This window comes from Silene latifolia, chromosome 3 (assembly GCF_048544455.1).
Source record: "Silene latifolia isolate original U9 population chromosome 3, ASM4854445v1, whole genome shotgun sequence".
NCBI classification, from domain to species: Eukaryota; Viridiplantae; Streptophyta; class Magnoliopsida; order Caryophyllales; family Caryophyllaceae; genus Silene; species Silene latifolia.
The window spans coordinates 12597927-12616262 of NC_133528.1; the positions used below are offsets into that span (position 1 = coordinate 12597927).

The 18336-nt window shown below is 40.6% G+C and overlaps 1 protein-coding gene across 1 annotated transcript; it reads right to left on the reverse strand.

Moving 5' to 3' along the window:
- Positions 1-286: 286 nt before the first annotated feature.
- On the reverse strand, positions 287-17106 carry LOC141647236 (putative sarcosine oxidase). Its single transcript, XM_074455349.1, has 2 exons — positions 16948-17106; positions 287-1727 (listed from the first exon to the last, which is right to left on the reverse strand). Exon 2 carries the CDS (start codon positions 1703-1705, stop codon positions 473-475), a length of 1233 nt encoding a protein of 410 aa, XP_074311450.1. The 5' UTR covers positions 1706-1727; positions 16948-17106; the 3' UTR covers positions 287-472.
- Positions 17107-18336: the final 1230 nt, after the last annotated feature.

Below are 18336 nucleotides of genomic sequence, written 5' to 3' on the forward strand. Positions count from 1 at the left end.
TAGTAAGAATTATATATGCTGAATGCAAGGAGAACCTTGAAAAAGACATCACGTCCATAATATCTGAATTGGAAGACTCACGGATAGCAGCACAGAATAAGGATGCATTGTTACAAGCTGAAAGAAATAAGGTTGATGAGTTTCCACGACGAAAAGTAGCTCTGGAATTCACTAAGGTTTTGGGATTTCTGGGTTAGGAACCCCAGAAATCGTTATTTGGTTCACTGTTTTTCGGCCAATTATGAATTTATGCAAAACAAATAGTGACCAATGAACATATAAATAGTGACCAACTGACCAAGTTACCATAGCTATTGTTATTTACCCTGTGTAAACAGAAAAATGCAAGCACACGAATCAAACTCGGAAATATGAAACTGTTGACAAACTAAAACCGAGTATTTCTAATTTGCACACACCACAATCTGCCACAATAGAAATGGGGTTTGTACTTTGTAGCATGAACAGATCACTAGTCACTATGCGCACGGGGTTGGGACGAGAGCCCAACTTGTTCTGCAAATCCCTTGACATTACCTTTAGGATTTTGGTCAAACCTAGCTAGCTTGAAGTAGCCCATCTCTACTCCTTCGACATGCCCGTCAAGCACCATCTTGAAGCCATGTCCTGAGAACCCACCCGCAATCACCACATCCTTCCCAAACTCCTCTCCCAAGAAGTCTATCACGTAATCATCGTCTGGAGTCATCGAGTACATGCATGACTGAGTTGACACAGGGCCGCCTTCATGTTCCACACGGCCCCCAAACCTTTCACACACCCACTTCCTCAATAAATCCATCAACCCTGTTTCTGGCATCCAAGTCCGTTTATCAGGGTCACAGGGACGTCCCCCATGTACGGCTACCTTGATCAAGCCTGGATACTCTAAAGAAGGGGTGCCATATATGTAGGGTAATCCATACCCGGCAAATGAGGGAAAACCTCCATCAATGGAGTAGTCCTTCTCGTGGCCTTTTTTTATTTTCCAGTAACAAATGGTTGTCTCCAAGGGTTCTATGGGAATATCACGGCCGGTAACGTCCTTTACAAGTTTCTTCATCCATGATCCAGCAGTAACCACACATTTTTTACAGTAAAACATCTCCCCCGATTCTGTAGACACGACTAAACCACCATCAGTGCGGTTTCTTTCAATGCCCGTAACTTTTATGTTGTCTTTCAGGACAACCCCATTACGAAAGGCAAGGGTTTGGAACATAGAGACGGCTTTAGTAGGCTTAATAACACCTGCTCCCTCGCTCACTACCCCAATCCAGTCCTCTGGCAGCACAACCCCACCACCGAACTCTTGTCCCATCTCAGAAGAGTTTAGTACTCGAAACTCGACAGAAGTAGAACGGCAGCTACTGATGATAGCCTGGAGAGCCATGTCAGTGGAGTGCCCAAAGTCGAGCTGTTGGGTGGGGTACAAGACCTTGTAGCCAACCTGGGACTGGGCTTCCTCCCAAAGGCGAGAGGATTGGAGGGCCATGGAAGAGTAGTAAGGCTCCGGGTAGGTTATTCGGATGGTGCGAGACTCGCCATGGGAGGAACCCCTATTGTGAAGAAAGTCGAACTGGTCGAGGAGGAGGGTGGAATAGCCTCTTTTGGATGCCTCGTATGCACTACAACTTCCCATGATTCCGGCACCTATCACTATTACCTCAAACTCATTATCAGGCCTCGTGCGGTTTCCCATCATCTCTCTACCTCTTCTGATTTCCCTAATAATATAAAAAGTATCAACACTTTAGTCTCAGGCAATTCAGTACAAAATGATACGGAGTAGTATACAATTGTAGCTGGTAGTACAGTATACTACAGTATACAATTGTAGCTGGTAGTACAGTAGAATTGTTTCAAAGTTCACACATATTTGCACACGTAATCAACCTCACTTACCACTTTGTTTCCAAGATGTCTATTGGAGTATCTAATCTAAGTCACTAACTAATTCATTACTCTCATCGTTTCACTAAATAGTTTACAGTTGTTTTAAACAGCAATTTGAAATAAAGAGGAAATATAATGATCCTTGCCCACATGGATTGATTTATTTACTAAAAAAAAAAATCAAATATTCTATATATTAAAGCAACCACAAAACTAAGGTGTCGCTATGTGGTTGAATGCTGACTTTTCAAACAACAATTTTTTTTTTTGCAAAATAAAGCTACCCACGTTCTATAGTGGATTTAATTTGTTTGATGTATGCTAATTGCTACACTGCTATTTCATTAACATGCTTGGTTCATTAAATTAAAAATAACTCAATTATAATATACAAATTTTTATGTCATTCATCAATTAATTAATCACAAATTCTCACTCTAGACGGACACTGTTATAGACAGGTCAAATATCACACAGCTTTAATAATAAGACAAACAACAAGTAAAATGTCACCACTTTGTCTTATTATGTAAGTGGTGACATTTTGACCTCGTCTACACTTTAGACAGATATACTCGTCTAAAGTGAGACTAATTGTTAATTAATTACCAATATATCAAAAAATTAAATTATCTGGAATATCAATATCAATTTTATGATTACATTAATTTGATATTGGGAATTATACTCGATACAGCAAGTGATCAGATCTATTCATGCAACAAAAAAAGCGGACTAATCTTACGTTACATAATCTGAAACAATTTAATACTCCGTACATGATATACAACTATGACGAATTCCGTTGGGAGTTATATTATATTATATGCTGGAAAAAATAATCGCACAAATGAATACAAACTTGTTAAATTTATACACACCCATAAACAAAATTAAATGCATAGCCTACTCCCATTTTACCCCTTTACCGCCTTTTTCTCTATGGCGTAGGGAAAATTATCAAGATAATTTCAAAGGAGTCATAGAAGTAATAGCATATCACAGGCCACTCACACCCACACCCACACCCACACCCACACCCACACCCACACCCACACCAGTGGCCTTCCTACCATTGTGGGTGTAGGGTCTCAAGACCCCACAGGTTATTGTAATCTTACCGTATAGAAAGCGACTATGTGTAAAATCATACCGGTTTTTACTATGTAAAACCCCATTATTTTTATGGGTGACACACCATGTAATGTCAGAATCCAAATCTTGACATGAATAGTACAAGACTTATTACTCGTACTTACTAAGACTAATGGACTACATAGAAGCAGCCAAAACAGGTATATGACATTACTGTTGGTGGTAATAACACAATGAATTGCTCAACACTGTGGAAAGGAATTTGCTTTAAGCTTCCATTACACCAATTTAATCTCACAAGTTGATAGTCACGTATTGTGTCGGTCTAAGAGGGCGATTTTATCACCCTCGTGTCTTTTAATATGGGTCTTTTGGTACACTTTTCCTAACAATTGGCAATCGGTGATATGGTGGTAACTTGTGCATTTTTACTCGGTCGGGCACTCAATCCTTATGCATGGAACCCGAGTGGCATTAAAGCACCTTTCAAAGGTCAAGGCAAAGCACAAAAGGATCACTTCAGAACCGGAAATCAATTGGGAGAAGTAAGAATGAAGACTAGAAGAAATGAAGGCTATTATAGAGGTTTAGCTCGTGGGAAAAAGAAGTTGATTTGCGAGATCGTATGCGCGACTGCTGCGCAAAAGGGAAGTCTTGCAGTGCGCCAAAATGCGCAGGCATGAACAAAGTGCTTGCGCGACTGCGCGCACTCGCGCATCCCTGCTTTACGGGTTTTTCTAATCTTCTTCGTGGGCTTGTTAAGTGGAAATCTTTCTAGGTTTTCGTGAAGGCCTATATATACCCGAGAGTTTGAAGACCTGGGATTATCACCTACCATCATTTCATCTCTTTTAATCTCATTTTTAGGGTTAATCTTGTAGTAATTAAGAAGGCTATTTTCCATTTCAAGTTGTAATCTTTCTTTGTTTTTGGGTTTTATGAAGACTATGGGAGGCTAATCTTTCCATTCTTGATGTAATTTAATCAAAGTATCCAACTTTGGTGATTGTAAGACTCTTAAACCTCTCTTAATTTATCTAATGTTCTTTTCTTGTGCTTTATTTCTTATGTTGAGTAGATGAATGTTTGGGTTGGCCATCCTTGCATGTTATTCACTTAATTAGTGCAAATCCTAATGAAATGGTTTAATTTAGTTGGGATTGTTGAAGCAAGTTTGTTGTTTGTTGATTTGGTTTAAAGGATTCATGCAACAAATAGAAAAGTTCATGTCTTTTACTCATTTGTATGGTTTAATCTTATGAGGAATTGATCCTAGCTTCATCTCTTGGTTAAACTCTTAATGCTCATGCTTAGTCTCCTTTCATGGTTTAATGAATTGTTGCTTAAGTTTGAAGGGTATTTGTAGATGGTTTAATTTACATGTATCAATATCTTGAGATGAAAGTATTGGGTAGAAAATTGTAAGAGAGGAATAAAAGAGTCAAGCATCATCATTGTTGGGTTACTAAGAGAGAATTACATCAAGTTTTCCCTTTATATTGAATCTTGCATACTAGTTGTTTGTGGAATTGTCTCAATAGGAAGATTTCCAATTTCTACTCTTATTTCCATGTTTGTTTCTCAAAACCAATCCCTTTCCATCTATGTCCCCTACTTGTTGACCTTTGTTAATATCCATTGTTTGTGATTATTGCTTTTGTTAAGTTAATTTTGTCATTAGGACCTTAATTAGTAGTAGAGATCCACTTAGTAGTCATTAGTTTACATTTCAAGCTTTAGTCTTATTTCCTTCTCTTGGGTTCGACCCTTTACTTCCGCTTTACTATTGTTTTTATTGAAAGTTAGTAGAGTCAAAGTTTAGGCTATAAATTGTTAATTTGGTAGTTAATTCTAGTATTTTAGCGACCTAGTTTTATACTTATCAAATTTTGCGCCGTTCTTAGGGGAAGGCAACATAGCTAAAGCTTGTTTTTGAACTATTGGTCTTTAATTAGTATAGTTAGTCTTTGTAGAAAATTGATTGTTAAATTGCATGCTAGTAGATTTTTCTCTTCTCTTTGCCTTGATAAATACGTGGAAGTTCTAATTGGTGTGGTTAGTGTGAAGGTTTATGTTTAGCTCTCCACCACACGGTGAATCAACCCCCGTGGAAGAAGACGCGTTTGGAGCATATTCTTGGCTTTTCACTAACCCTTGGTACCGAAGACCACCAAGAGAACATAGAGAAGAAGAACCACCTTTAGAAGTCCCCATTGAAGAAGAACCAATAGAAGTAGAACCAATTGAAGTGGAATACCCACAAATGGCGAATGATACTAGAACTATTAGGGAGCTCCGGGCAAGAAATTATGACACTCAACCTCTTTGCATAGCCTACCCACCCATGGGGGCTAATGCCAACTTTGAATTGAAGGGCTATTTCATTCACAACCTCCCAAAGTTTCATGGACATGCGGGGGATGACCCAAATCGCCATCTTTCCGAATTCCATATGATGTGTGAGGGTGCAATTCCAAATGGTGTCACGGAAGATCAATTTAAGTTGAGAGCTTTCCCATTCTCACTTCAAGATGCGGCAAAAGATTGGTTGTTTTACCTTCAATCGGGTACAATCCGTACTTGGAAGGACATGAAGGCGGCTTTTCTTGAGAAATACTACCCCGACTCAAGACATAACCATGCAAAGAAAGCCATCACTTCTAGGAGCAAGATGCAAGTGAGAGCTTATATGAGTATTGGGAGAGATTCAAGAAGCTAGTTGCTCAATGTCCTTACCATGGCCTTAGTGGTGATGACCTTTTGGTCAACTTTTGTGATGGCCTTACCGTACAATACCAAATCATGGTTAATTCCGCTACGGGTGGTGGAGTTGACAACTATTCCGTGGCGGAGGCAAATGAGATCATAGAAAAGTTGGCCGCTAGCACAAGGAATTATGGAAGAAGCCGAGTATCAAAGAATATTAACTCCATTGAGACACCTTCTCCTTCCTCCCACAAGCTTGAGAAAACCGTGGATGATCTCACAAAAATGGTTGCTCAACTAGTGGGGAACAATCAAGGAGGAGCACAAGGATCTAATGTGGAGTGTAATTTTTGTCAAGGGCCACACCCAATGGAAACTTGTCCCATCATGGAAGAGCAAGGACTAACCAAGGAGAATGTGAGTGCCATGATGCACGGTCAATACAACTCTAGGAACCCTAATGGGGAGGGTATTATAAGTATGATCCGAGTGGCAATACTTACAATATTGGGTCAAGGGACAATCCAAACCTTAGTTGGGGAGGAGATACTTCCAAGAGCTTCCAAAATGGTCAATTCAATCACTTGAAGAACTCCAACTCTCAAGGACAAAACCCCAATTACCAAAGAAACAACAATCATCAACAAGCCAAGGGAGGATCCTTCCAATTTGGAAACCAAGGAAACCAAGGGAATTTCCAAGGTAACCACAAGAACTTCCAACAAGGAGGGGGCTCTTCCTCCCAAGGAAATGAAGATTTGTCTACAAATGAGATGTTTAAGATGCTCATGAAAGGGCAAGCCGAAAATACCAAGAGATTTGACAAAATGGATGCGGACAAAATTTCAAGTGATCTTTAGAGTGAAGAACCTTGAGATCCAACTTGGCCAACTTGCACAAGAAATGGCCAAGAACAATCAAAGGAACTCTAACTCAATTCCATCTACAACATTTCCACCAAAGGAAAATGCAAGCTCCATGACTTTGAGAAAGGGGAGAACCCAGAATCTCCCCAAGAAGAAGAAGAGGAAGGCCAAATCACATGAGAGGGTCATTGACATTGAGGAACAAGTTGAAGAAGAGCTAGTGGTTGAGGAAGAGAAAGAGACACCCTCTAGAGCTAGTGGGGAAGAGGAGAAGACTCCCTTGAGGAATGACAAAGAAAAGAGTGAAAGCAACAAAGCCAAGGATCATGTTGAGGAGATCGAGAGAGAGTATGTTGTTGAGGTACCTTTTCCTAGTGCTCTCACACATTCTAAAAGTGTCGCAAGAGATGAGGATCTCTATGAAACTTTTAGGAAGTGTGAAGTAAATATCCCTTTGCTAAATCTTTTGAAAGGTGTGCCTAGGTATGCCAAGTTTCTCAAGGAACTTTGCACACCTAGGAGAAGCCCAAGGAAGGGAACCCAAAGAGTAAGGGTAAGTGAACATGTTTCCGCAATTTTTAAAAAATCACTTCCCAAAAAGTGTGGAGACCCGGGAATGTTCACCATACCATGCTCTATCGGGGGACAAAAGTTTCACTCATGCTATGTTAGACCTTGGTGCATCAATCAATGTTATGCCATATGCCCTCTATGAGACTTTGGGACTTCCACCATTGAACAAAACCGATGTAGTGATCCAACTTGCGGATCGCTCAAACATATACCCAAAGGGGATGGTGGAGGATGTGTTGGTAGAGGTAGATCACTTAACCTTCCCGGCCGACTTCTATGTTCTTGACATGGAAGCCGACTCGAGGGCCACTCCCATCCTTTTGGGGAGGCCTTTTATGAAGACCTCTAAAACCAAGATTGATGTGTCTAATGGGAACCTCACTATGGAATTTGATGGAAAGAAACTCACGTACAACATCTATGATGCTATGAAACAACCTAGCGATTCACATTCATGTTATTTCTTAGACATCATTGAACCAATTACCTCTCAAGTTTATATGTTGTGTCAAAGGGACCCACTTGAGGTGGCCCTCACTAACAATGTCGAGAAGGAAGGGTTGCGTTTTTTGTTGTCTAATGATGTGCAGGAAAGTGTAGAAGAATTGGAAAAGGAAGAACCACTTAAAGAATTAAAGGATGGAAAAGAAGTGAAAGAAATTGAAGAAGGAATGTCGAGACCGCGCGACTGCGCAGACCACAATGCGCGCGACTGCGCAATCTCGCGACTGCGCGAGACCTATCATGCGCGACTGCGCAATTTCCAACCCATCCGAGTCATGTTTTTCTTCCTACTCTTATGATAACCCGTCCCATTTTCTATCCTTAGAGGCCTCCCTTGAAAGGCCCCTTCCATCCATCATTAAGCCACCCACCCCCAACCTCAAACCACTCCCCAACAATTTGAAATACGTCTTTCTTGGGGCAAATGACACTCTACCCCTCATAATTTCAAACCAACTTGAGAGTGAACAAGAGAGGAGGTTGGTGGATGTTTTTGCAAAAAGTATAAAGGAGCATTTGGATGGAGCATCGCGGATATCAAGGGGATAAGCCCAAGCACTTGCATGCACAAAATTCGATTGGAAAAGGATGCAAAACCCGTTCGACAACCACAACGAAGGCTTAATCCACCTATGATGGAAGTTGTCAAGGAAGAGATTATCAAACTTCTTCAAATGGGTATTATCTTTCCAATTAGTGACTCCCAATGGGTAAGTCCTACTCAAGTTGTACCAAAGAAGGGAGGGGTGACGGTAGTCAAAAACACTCAAGGGGCATTGATCCCCACCCGTTTGCAAACGGGATGGAGGGTGTGTATTGATTATCGTCGCCTCAACCAAGTCACTTGGAAGGACCATTTCCCCTACCCTTTCTAGATCAAATGCTAGAGAGGTTAGGTGGGAAAGAGTACTATTGCTTTTTGGATGGATATTAGGGTATTTTCAAATCCCCATTCACCCGGAGGATCAATCCAAAACAACCTTTACTTGCCCATTCGGTACTTATGCTTACCGCCGCATGCCTTTTGGATTGTGCAATGCCCCGGCAAGACTTTCCAACGATGCATGATGAGCATTTTCTCGGACTATGTGGAGCGTATTTTGGAAGTCTTCATGGATGACTTCACCATCCATGGGGACTCATTTGACTCGTGTCTAGACCACCTCGCTATGGTCCTATCACGGTGCATAGACTCTCACCTCATTTTAAATTCTGAAAAGTGTCACTTGATGGTGAGTAGTGGAATCGTGTTAGGACACATAGTGTCGAAAAGAGGGATTGAGGTGGATACGGCAAAGGTGGATGTGATTAAAACCTTACCGTATCCATCTAATACTCGAGACGTGAGGTCGTTCTTGGGCCACGCGGGTTTTTATCGAAGGTTTATTAAAGATTTCTCCAAAATCGCTAACCCCTTGTGCAAACTTTTGCACAAGGATGTGGAGTTCGTGTTTGATGATCATTGTAGGGAAGCATTTGACTTGTTGAAGGAAAGACTTGTATCGGCCCCAATCATTCAAGCACCCAAGTGGGATCGACCTTTTGAGATCATGACCGTCAAGTGATTTTGCCATTGGAGCCGTATTGGGACAAAAGGATGACAAAGCTTCTTATGTGATTCAATATGCTTCCTCTCTTTTGAATGATGCCCAACGAAACTACACCGTCACCGAGAAGGAATTCTTGGCGGTGGTTTATGCTCTAGAGAAGTTCCGCTCATACTTACTAGGAGTCAAGGTGATTGTCTATACCGATCACAAATCCATCACTCAACTTGTGAGCAAGAAGGACTCCAAACCAAGATTAATGAGGTGGGTTCTCCTACTTAGTGAGTTTGACATAGAGATAAGAGAGAAAAAGGGATTGGCAAATGTGGTGGCCGACCACCTAAGTCGACTACAACTTAATGATCAACAAATACAACGAATGGGGGTAGTCGATGGGAGTTTGCCTCATGAATCTCTTTATAGTTTGAGGATGACGGAGCCATGGTATGCCAACTTGGTAAACTACATGGTCACCAAGAAGTTTCCCACCTCTCTTTCATCTAGTCAAAGGAACAAGATCAAGTCCGATTCTAGGTTCTATATATGGGATGAGCCATATTTGTGGAAAATGTGCCAAGATCAAGTCATCCGCCGTTGTGTGCCGGATGTAGAAATCCCGTCCATCCTAAAGCATTGCCATGAGTACGCTTGTGGGGGTCACTTTGGGCCGCATAGAACGGCACGTAAAATTCTTGAGTGCGGTTTCTATTGGCCCAAGTTATTTAAAGATGCTCATATTTTCGTTACTACTTGTGATAGGTGCCAACGTTTTGGCAACATATCACGTAGGAATGAAATGCCCCAACAACCGATGCTCTACTTGGAAATTTTTGATGTTTGGGGAATAGACTTCATGGGGCCATTCCCTAACTCCTATGGATACATCTACATCCTCTTGGCGGTCGACTACGTGTCTAAGTGGGTAGAAGCCATCCCCACAAAATGTGATGATGCAAAGACGGTGCAAGCATTTGTCAAAAGTAATATATTTTCAAGATTCGGCTTCCCAAAAGCCATTGTGAGTGATAGGGGGACTCATTTTTGTAACAAGGTAATCTCAACCTTGCTTCAAAAATATGGTGTGCTTCACAAAGTTTCTACGGCATATCACCCCCAAACAAATGGCTAAGCGGAAGTCTCTAACCGGGAGGTTAAACACATCTTGGAAAGAACGGTCAATCCCGACCGAAAGGATTGGAGCAAGAGGCTTGAAGATGCTCTTTGGGCTTATAGAACGGCCTATAAGACCCCAATCGACATGTCCCCATATAGGCTAATTTATGGGAAGGGATGCCACCTTCCCGTAGAAGTGGAGCACAAAGCCTATTGGGCAATCAAAGCTTTTAATCAAAATGTCGATGAGGCGGGATTGCACCGAAAGCTTCAAATACAAGAATTGGAAGAGCTTAGGCACAATGCCTATGACAATGCTAGCATCTACAAGGAAAAGGCTCGGTCTTGGCATGACAAGATGGTCACAAGAAGAGTTTTCAAAGAGGGAGAAGATGTGTTGGTTTTCCAAAGTCGCCTCAAGAATTTTCCGTGCAAGCTAAGGTCAAAGTGGTTTGGACCTTACAAAGTCAAGAAGGTTTTTCCCCACGGAGCGGTGGAGGTGGAAGACCCGACCTCGGGGAAAGTGATAAAGGTAAATGGGCAAAGGTTGAAGAAGTACTACAAAGGAATCGATCTACTGAGGTGAAGAGGATCTTCTTTTAGAAGATCCAATTTATAAAGATTGATTCTCCAACTTGGACTAAGTCGAGCCATCGACGTTAAATAACGGCAAATTTGTAAATATTCTATCCCAATTTCATTGCTTTCTTAGAGTAGTTTATTTTCGCAATTTAATTCCGCAATTTATTTACTCGCATGTTAATTTTCGTTGAATTAATTTCATTTGCATTTGACATGTAAAAAGGCACTTGAGGTTTGTTTAATGATATAGTGATTTGCAAGAACCCTCTTGGAAGGCGTGCCCAAGAGGAGATGAGAGTCGGGTTTGATGAACAAAGTCATAGGAAGAGACCAAGGAAAAGAGAACAAGAAGAATTGGGAAAATTATTGGCTAAGGAAGTGAATTTGGAATTAAAAGAACAAGAGCAAAATCGCAAACATTGCGCGACTGCGCAAAAGGCATGCGCAGGTGCGCAAAATTGCGCAGGCAACTACAGTGATTGCGCAGCCTGCGCAGCCTGCGCAGGTCTGCAATCTCGGTTCTTTTCTTCTCTTAGCCCGTGCTTCCTCCTCATAACTTACTCCATTATTTTTGTCGACAAAACCAAACCCCTTCTCTCATTCACTAAGAATCCTACCAAAATCACTCCATATCAACAACAAACCTCCTTCTCATCACCAACTTCTTCACCAAATTCGTCCTTGACATCAAAAACACCATCAAATCTCCAATTTTCTGCCAAAAATCCCCAAATCTCCCTAACCCTAGAATTTTTCCGGGTTGAATTGAAGCTTGTTCAAGTGGATTTCTGGGTTTTAAAGGGGTTTTTATGCAACATTCAAGCAAGATTGAGGATTTTTTCGGGGAGGTATAACAACTTTCTTCCCTATCCTTGTCTTAATTTTTTCAATTCATTTTCGTTTGAGTAGTTGAGTTGTTTCTTGCTTGTAATTGCTTGTTTGGGGATTGTTGGTAATCATTTTCTGTTAGGGGAGGCAAATATTCAACAAAATTACCTTAGATACACAATTTGGTGCTAGTGCACATAAGGTGTTTGTTGAATTGCCCCTTAGAAAATTTTTCAGATTTTTGGTTGTATTAAGTGGTTGTTTTTGAAAATTTTTTCTACAAGAACAAGATGGTTTTTGGTCTTGGAAAAGGGAAGTCTAAGAAGAAGGGGGAAGCCTCAAACCAACCTCCACCAAATGCACCACCCAAACCTTTTAAGGGGGATGAAGGGTTACCAAACAACATTAAGACTTACTTTAGGTTCCTTGAGAGTAAGCCCCTCCCAATTTCCAAATTCCTTCACCCGGAAACCTTGAGGGATATGGGAATCCTTGACCAAACCCTTGCCTTCCTCACTAAGGTGGGGTTAGAGAGGTACCTTAACCTTCAACCTCGCACCTACTCCGCTTACACCTTAGAATTCCTCTCGACCATCGAAATCACGGGGGAAAGAGGGAATGAAAGGGTGAACTTTAGGTTGAACAAAACTTGGCACACCATAACCTTTGAGCGGGTAAGGGAAATTTTGAGGATCACCAAACCACCCTCCCCAATAAACCTAACGGGTACGGCCTTGGATGATTCTTGGTTTGGGCTCACAAGGAAACACACCCGGACAAACAATGACAAAATAGCCTCAATCACAAACCCCCCCATCCGGATTCTCACCCGAATGATTTCATGCTTTTTCTTTACGATGGGGGAGCCTACCAAGCTCAATGATGGGGTCCGTGAGTGTTTGTGGGCGATGTTGCCCGAGGGGGAGGAGTGCGGATTGGGCAAGGCTTTTTGTGGTGGGTGCAACTAAGCAACGTGAAAAGAAAGGAAGTATCAATTGTGGAGGTTTGGTCACTCTTTTTGTGGCTAGTTTAGTTGGGGACATTAGGAGGAGCAACTGACCTCGTGTGTGGGGGAATCACCTCTACAATGAAGCGGGGTTGGTGGAAACTCATATGATTCACTCTTTGGACACGGTTCCATGGAGTTGTAATTGGTTGGGAGAGGGGGGTGTAACTTACATGAAGCTTCCTTTGAATGGCCCCCTCCCGAGTGGACCACGAGCCCGAGATTTCTATTGTCCTCCGGAGGGCAATCTCCCTAACCCACCACCGCAAAGAGTGAGGAAAAGAAGAGCCGTTGAGACCTCCCGAGGTCCCCAACATGAAGAGGAAAGAGAGATTGAGAATATTGAGAGGGGATACCATGAGACCCCGCACATTCCTTCGACCTACCAATCGCCTCAAGACACCCCTATGTTTGAGGCCGGGGGTTCCTCAAGTACACCTTTACCACCGTGGCAACACCAAATGTTTAAGTACTTTGAGGATACCCGGGGGACGTTGGAAGCGATAAGTGGGAGGGTTGAGAGCTCCCATTCTTGGCAACAACAACAAACGCCAAGATTGGAGAGTTATGATCAATTCCGAAAATCTTTTGAGGAGCATAGACGGTTGGGAGATGAGGCCGAATTGGCCCAAAAGAAAATTCTTGAAGACATGGCCAAGAGGCAAGAGGAGTCTCTTGCATGGCAACAACAATGTGCCAAAGCTTGGGCGGACAATCAAGCTATGTGGCAAGAACAAAACAAGTGGCGGGAAGAAGTGAGTCAACAATTTGGGGTGCAAAATGAAAGGCACCACCAATACCTTGACGACTCCTACTATGACGCCAAAGCCCATGAAGACTCTTTTGGCCTTATTCGAGGCCTTTTCGGCATGACAATTCACTCCAATGACCCAACCTATCAACCCACCATAGATGAACCGCAAGTGAATGAGGCCTACATAAGGGCCCAACAAGAAAGAGAAAGAAGAGAGAGAAGAAGAAAGAACCGAGGGGCACACGAGCAAGGCGAAGGCTCGGGCCCCTCCAACTAAATTCTTGAAGAAGTTGGCACTCCCTCACATTGAGGACAATGTGAAATTTAAGTGTGGGGGAGTGAGAATTGTAACATATGTATATTGTCTTTCAAAAAAAAAAAAAAAAAAAAAAAAAAAAAAAAAAAAAAAAAACGAAAATCCCGGCTAGGTGAAAACCCACAAGGGTGGGCGCCTAGGCAAGATTGGGAAGGTGGCCGAGGACGGGATGAAAACCCGAAAGGGCATTCCGGGTAAAATGAAGAAATGAGTTGCGAGCCACCATGAGAGGAAAGGAAAAGCTAAGGTGAAAACCCGAAAGGGCACCTTAGGCAAAATGAGGGATTTTCACCAAAAAAATTGAAAAATTAAAAAAATTGTAACACCAAAAAGATGGAGGGATAAGAAGGGAGTGATAAGGAGGGTCTTGGAAGGAGGCTAGAATAGGATTTAATTTCTTTTTGAGTCACGAAACTTGTCCCAAATCGGTGGATTTTTGCTTTGGCTACTTTGGTTGTTGATTTACTTTGAGTGTGGCCAACCAAGTAGCATGATCATACCTTGCTTGGAGTGATAAGGGGTGATATAAGTGGTGAATTAGATTGTTTTAGGAGTTGCTTAGGCCACTTTGCTTCCACCTTGGGATAAGGTGAAAGTGGCCATCTCTTGTTGGTGATATAAGGAGGGAGGAGTTGTGTGATGAGTCGGAGTTGGTGGTTGTGTCGTGTCTTGTTAGAGGGAGAAATAAGGAGGGTGAGTGAGGGAAGAGAGTTTGTGAAACTTTGAGTCATGTCTTTTCTTTTTAATTGGTGGTTGTGTTTTGAGGGAGACATAAGAAGGAAGAGGAAAGGGAAGAGTGGTCATACTCTCCTACGCTCTCTTGTAGACTTCATGGTTGCTTGTTTCGGGTTTTGCTCGGGACTAGCAAAAGTCTAAGTGTGGGGAGTTTGATAGTCACGTATTGTGTCGGTCTAAGAGGGCGATTTTATCACCCTCGTGTCTTTTAATATGGGTCTTTTGGTACACTTTTCCTAACAATTGGCAATCGGTGATATGGTGGTAACTTGTGCATTTTTACTCGGTCGGGCACTCAATCCTTATGCATGGAACCCGAGTGGCATTAAAGCACCTTTCAAAGGTCAAGGCAAAGCACAAAAGGATCACTTGAACCTGGAAATCAATTGGGAGAAGTAAGAATGAAGACTAGAAGAAATGAAGGCTATTATAGAGGTTTAGCTCGTGGGAAAAAGAAGTTGATTTGCGAGATCGTGCGCGACTCTGCGCAAAAGTCTTGTGCAGTGCGCCAAAATGCAAAATGCGCAGCATGAATAAGGTCTTGCGCGCGACTGCGCGCACCTGCGCATCCTCGCTTTACGGGTTTTTCTAATCTTCTTCGTGGGCTTGTTAAGTGGAAATCTTTCTAGGTTTTCGTGAAGGCCTATATATACCCGAGAGTTTGAAGACCTGGGATTATCACCTACCATCATTTCATCTCTTTTAATCTCATTTTTAGGGTTAATCTTGTAGTAATTAAGAAGGCTATTTTCCATTTCAAGTTGTAATCTTTCTTTGTTTTTGGGTTTTATGAAGACTATGGGAGGCTAATCTTTCCATTCTTGATGTAATTTAATCAAAGTATCCAACTTTGGTGATTGTAAGACTCTTAAACCTCTCTTAATTTATCTAATGTTCTTTTCTTGTGCTTTATTTCTTATGTTGAGTAGATGAATGTTTGGGTTGGCCATCCTTGCATGTTATTCACTTAATTAGTGCAAATCCTAATGAAATGGTTTAATTTAGTTGGGATTGTTGAAGCAAGTTTGTTGTTTGTTGATTTGGTTTAAAGGATTCATGCAACAAATAGAAAAGTTCATGTCTTTTACTCATTTGTATGGTTTAATCTTATGAGGAATTGATCCTAGCTTCATCTCTTGGTTAAACTCTTAATGCTCATGCTTAGTCTCCTTTCATGGTTTAATGAATTGTTGCTTAAGTTTGAAGGGTATTTGTAGATGGTTTAATTTACATGTATCAATATCTTGAGATGAAAGTATTGGGTAGAAAATTGTAAGAGAGGAATAAAAGAGTCAAGCATCATCATTGTTGGGTTACTAAGAGAGAATTACATCAAGTTTTCCCTTTATATTGAATCTTGCATACTAGTTGTTTGTGGAATTGTCTCAATAGGAAGATTTCCAATTTCTACTCTTATTTCCATGTTTGTTTCTCAAAACCAATCCCTTTCCATCTATGTCCCCTACTTGTTGACCTTTGTTAATATCCATTGTTTGTGATTATTGCTTTTGTTAAGTTAATTTTGTCATTAGGACCTTAATTAGTAGTAGAGATCCACTTAGTAGTCATTAGTTTACATTTCAAGCTTTAGTCTTATTTCCTTCTCTTGGGTTCGACCCTTTACTTCCGCTTTACTATTGTTTTTATTGAAAGTTAGTAGAGTCAAAGTTTAGGCTATAAATTGTTAATTTGGTAGTTAATTCTAGTATTTTAGCGACCTAGTTTTATACTTATCACAAGTACACTCAAAAGAGCATTCCTAGTAATTTCTTCAGTATGAAGTTTAACATATACCTTAGCTAGAAAAACGAAATTGAAAGGTAACATTCTCAAAAACTAAAGCTAAAGCGATAAAGATTAGGGATGAGTAAGAGAAGGGGGAGAGCAATGTACTTTTGACATTAAACTACTCTTATATCATTTTTTCCTAACAATAGGTCTCACTTGTGACGGATACATCTGTCACAAGCTTGTAACGGGTCATATATCACCCACATGGTAGATAAGACAAAAACTAAAATGCATAGGGAATCACAAATGATTTGTCTTTATGCTCTCATGTAGGTTTTATTTGACCCGTCACAAGCTTGTAACGGATATTGGCCGTCACAAATGAGAATTTGTGTTTTCCTAATTCATAGTTTCGAAAAAAGTTGGACAAACTTGATATGTATGTATCAAACTACCAAGTCAGTCATAGATCCAAAGTACAGAAAATTGAACTCAAATAACTGTGCTACAAACCGAAATTAATTGTAAGTAAGGGTGTGATTTAGGGTTTGAGAAAAATGATATAATTAACCACTCATTCAATCTAAACTAATACAAATAGATTAACAAACTAATAATAGCAATTTAGAAATTAAACAATTAATATTCAATCAATCAAATTCTCAATAACCGAATTTGGAGAAAATTTAGCTTACCAATACCGGCAGGTAGACCATGGACGTCAGGTGCACGGAGTAGGAGACCGGTGGGCCGTGGACGGCAGACGACGGGGGAGTGAGGCGGCAGGTGGGAGTGGATGGTTGTATTTAGGGATTTGAAGCGTTTGGTTTTATTTTGTGTAGTTGTAAATTTGTAATTGTCTTACTGTATCGCGCGTCTTTTCTTCTATTTTTTTTATTTTTTTTTTCAGATTTTAGAATTTTTGTTTGTCTTAGTCCAACCCAAGCCCCCATGAGCCTAGCCCATAATCACTTGTATAAAAACACAAATTCTAATTTAAAACAGACATTAGCCGTCTTAAACTTACCACCAAATGGTAGTATTTGACCCATGTTAAGATTTTAAGACAGAAACTCTTTCTTAAGCAGGACTCCCTCAAAACAAGCGTTAAACTTAATGAAACATATTAAAATACCTAAACTTCTCTAATTCGCCTCTTTTAAATGTTTAGTTTATACATTTTTAATTGATTTTTCGACTATAATTTGTCATGTCATTAACATAAACCTGGTTTACTCAATCGTAACATATTTTCATTACAAATTTTAACTGAATAAAAACGTAATTTTTAGTAATTTGGGTATTTTAGAAACATTTTAATAAGTTTAAGGATACCACTAATGTTTTCAAAAACGCAGGGACATCACGTAGAATTCGAAAAATACACGGGTATCACGTAAAAAATCCAAAAAAAAAAAACATGTAGTAGAGTATTAGCTCAATTGCAAATAAGCAAGTATATCAAAACTTGGAGCGAGAATTTTAGTGACTATAAAAACAGGCCCAACAAAAAAAGGTCGGCCCACTAAATAACAAAACATTCCATAAATCATTGACATCGCATCAATCCATTATAATCTGCACACAAAATTACCGCGTTGTTCTGTTCGTATAATTTACCGTCTTAATCTCACATTTTTAATTTGTTTACAGCTTGATCAATAAGTAACCCTAATCTTCATCTTCTCTTCCCTTTAATTTTCCCCAAATCCAATCTTCATTGCAATCTTACTTGAGTTATTATCACCACAATGACGAAATCAGCTACGAAATCGAAAGCCGGGTACATTGATTACTTCCTTGGGGTGCCTCTTAGAAAGGTTGCTCACCGCTCTGTTTCCGCCTCCAAGACGGTGGTCCTACTCAAATGCCACCGTGTTGTTGAAAGAAAATCTCCAAATAAATCGAGTAATTAGAAGTGCATCACGTTGTTGAAGGAAAATGTTAAAATGAAAAACAATGGTTGTTGTGACTGTTGCTTGTTTGTCTTAGCAAATGAGGTTTAGGCTACAGACCAGAAGTAACAGTATTCAGGACCATTGTTAAAGGAAAACGCAAATGAAGTACAAGTAAAATAATTGCAG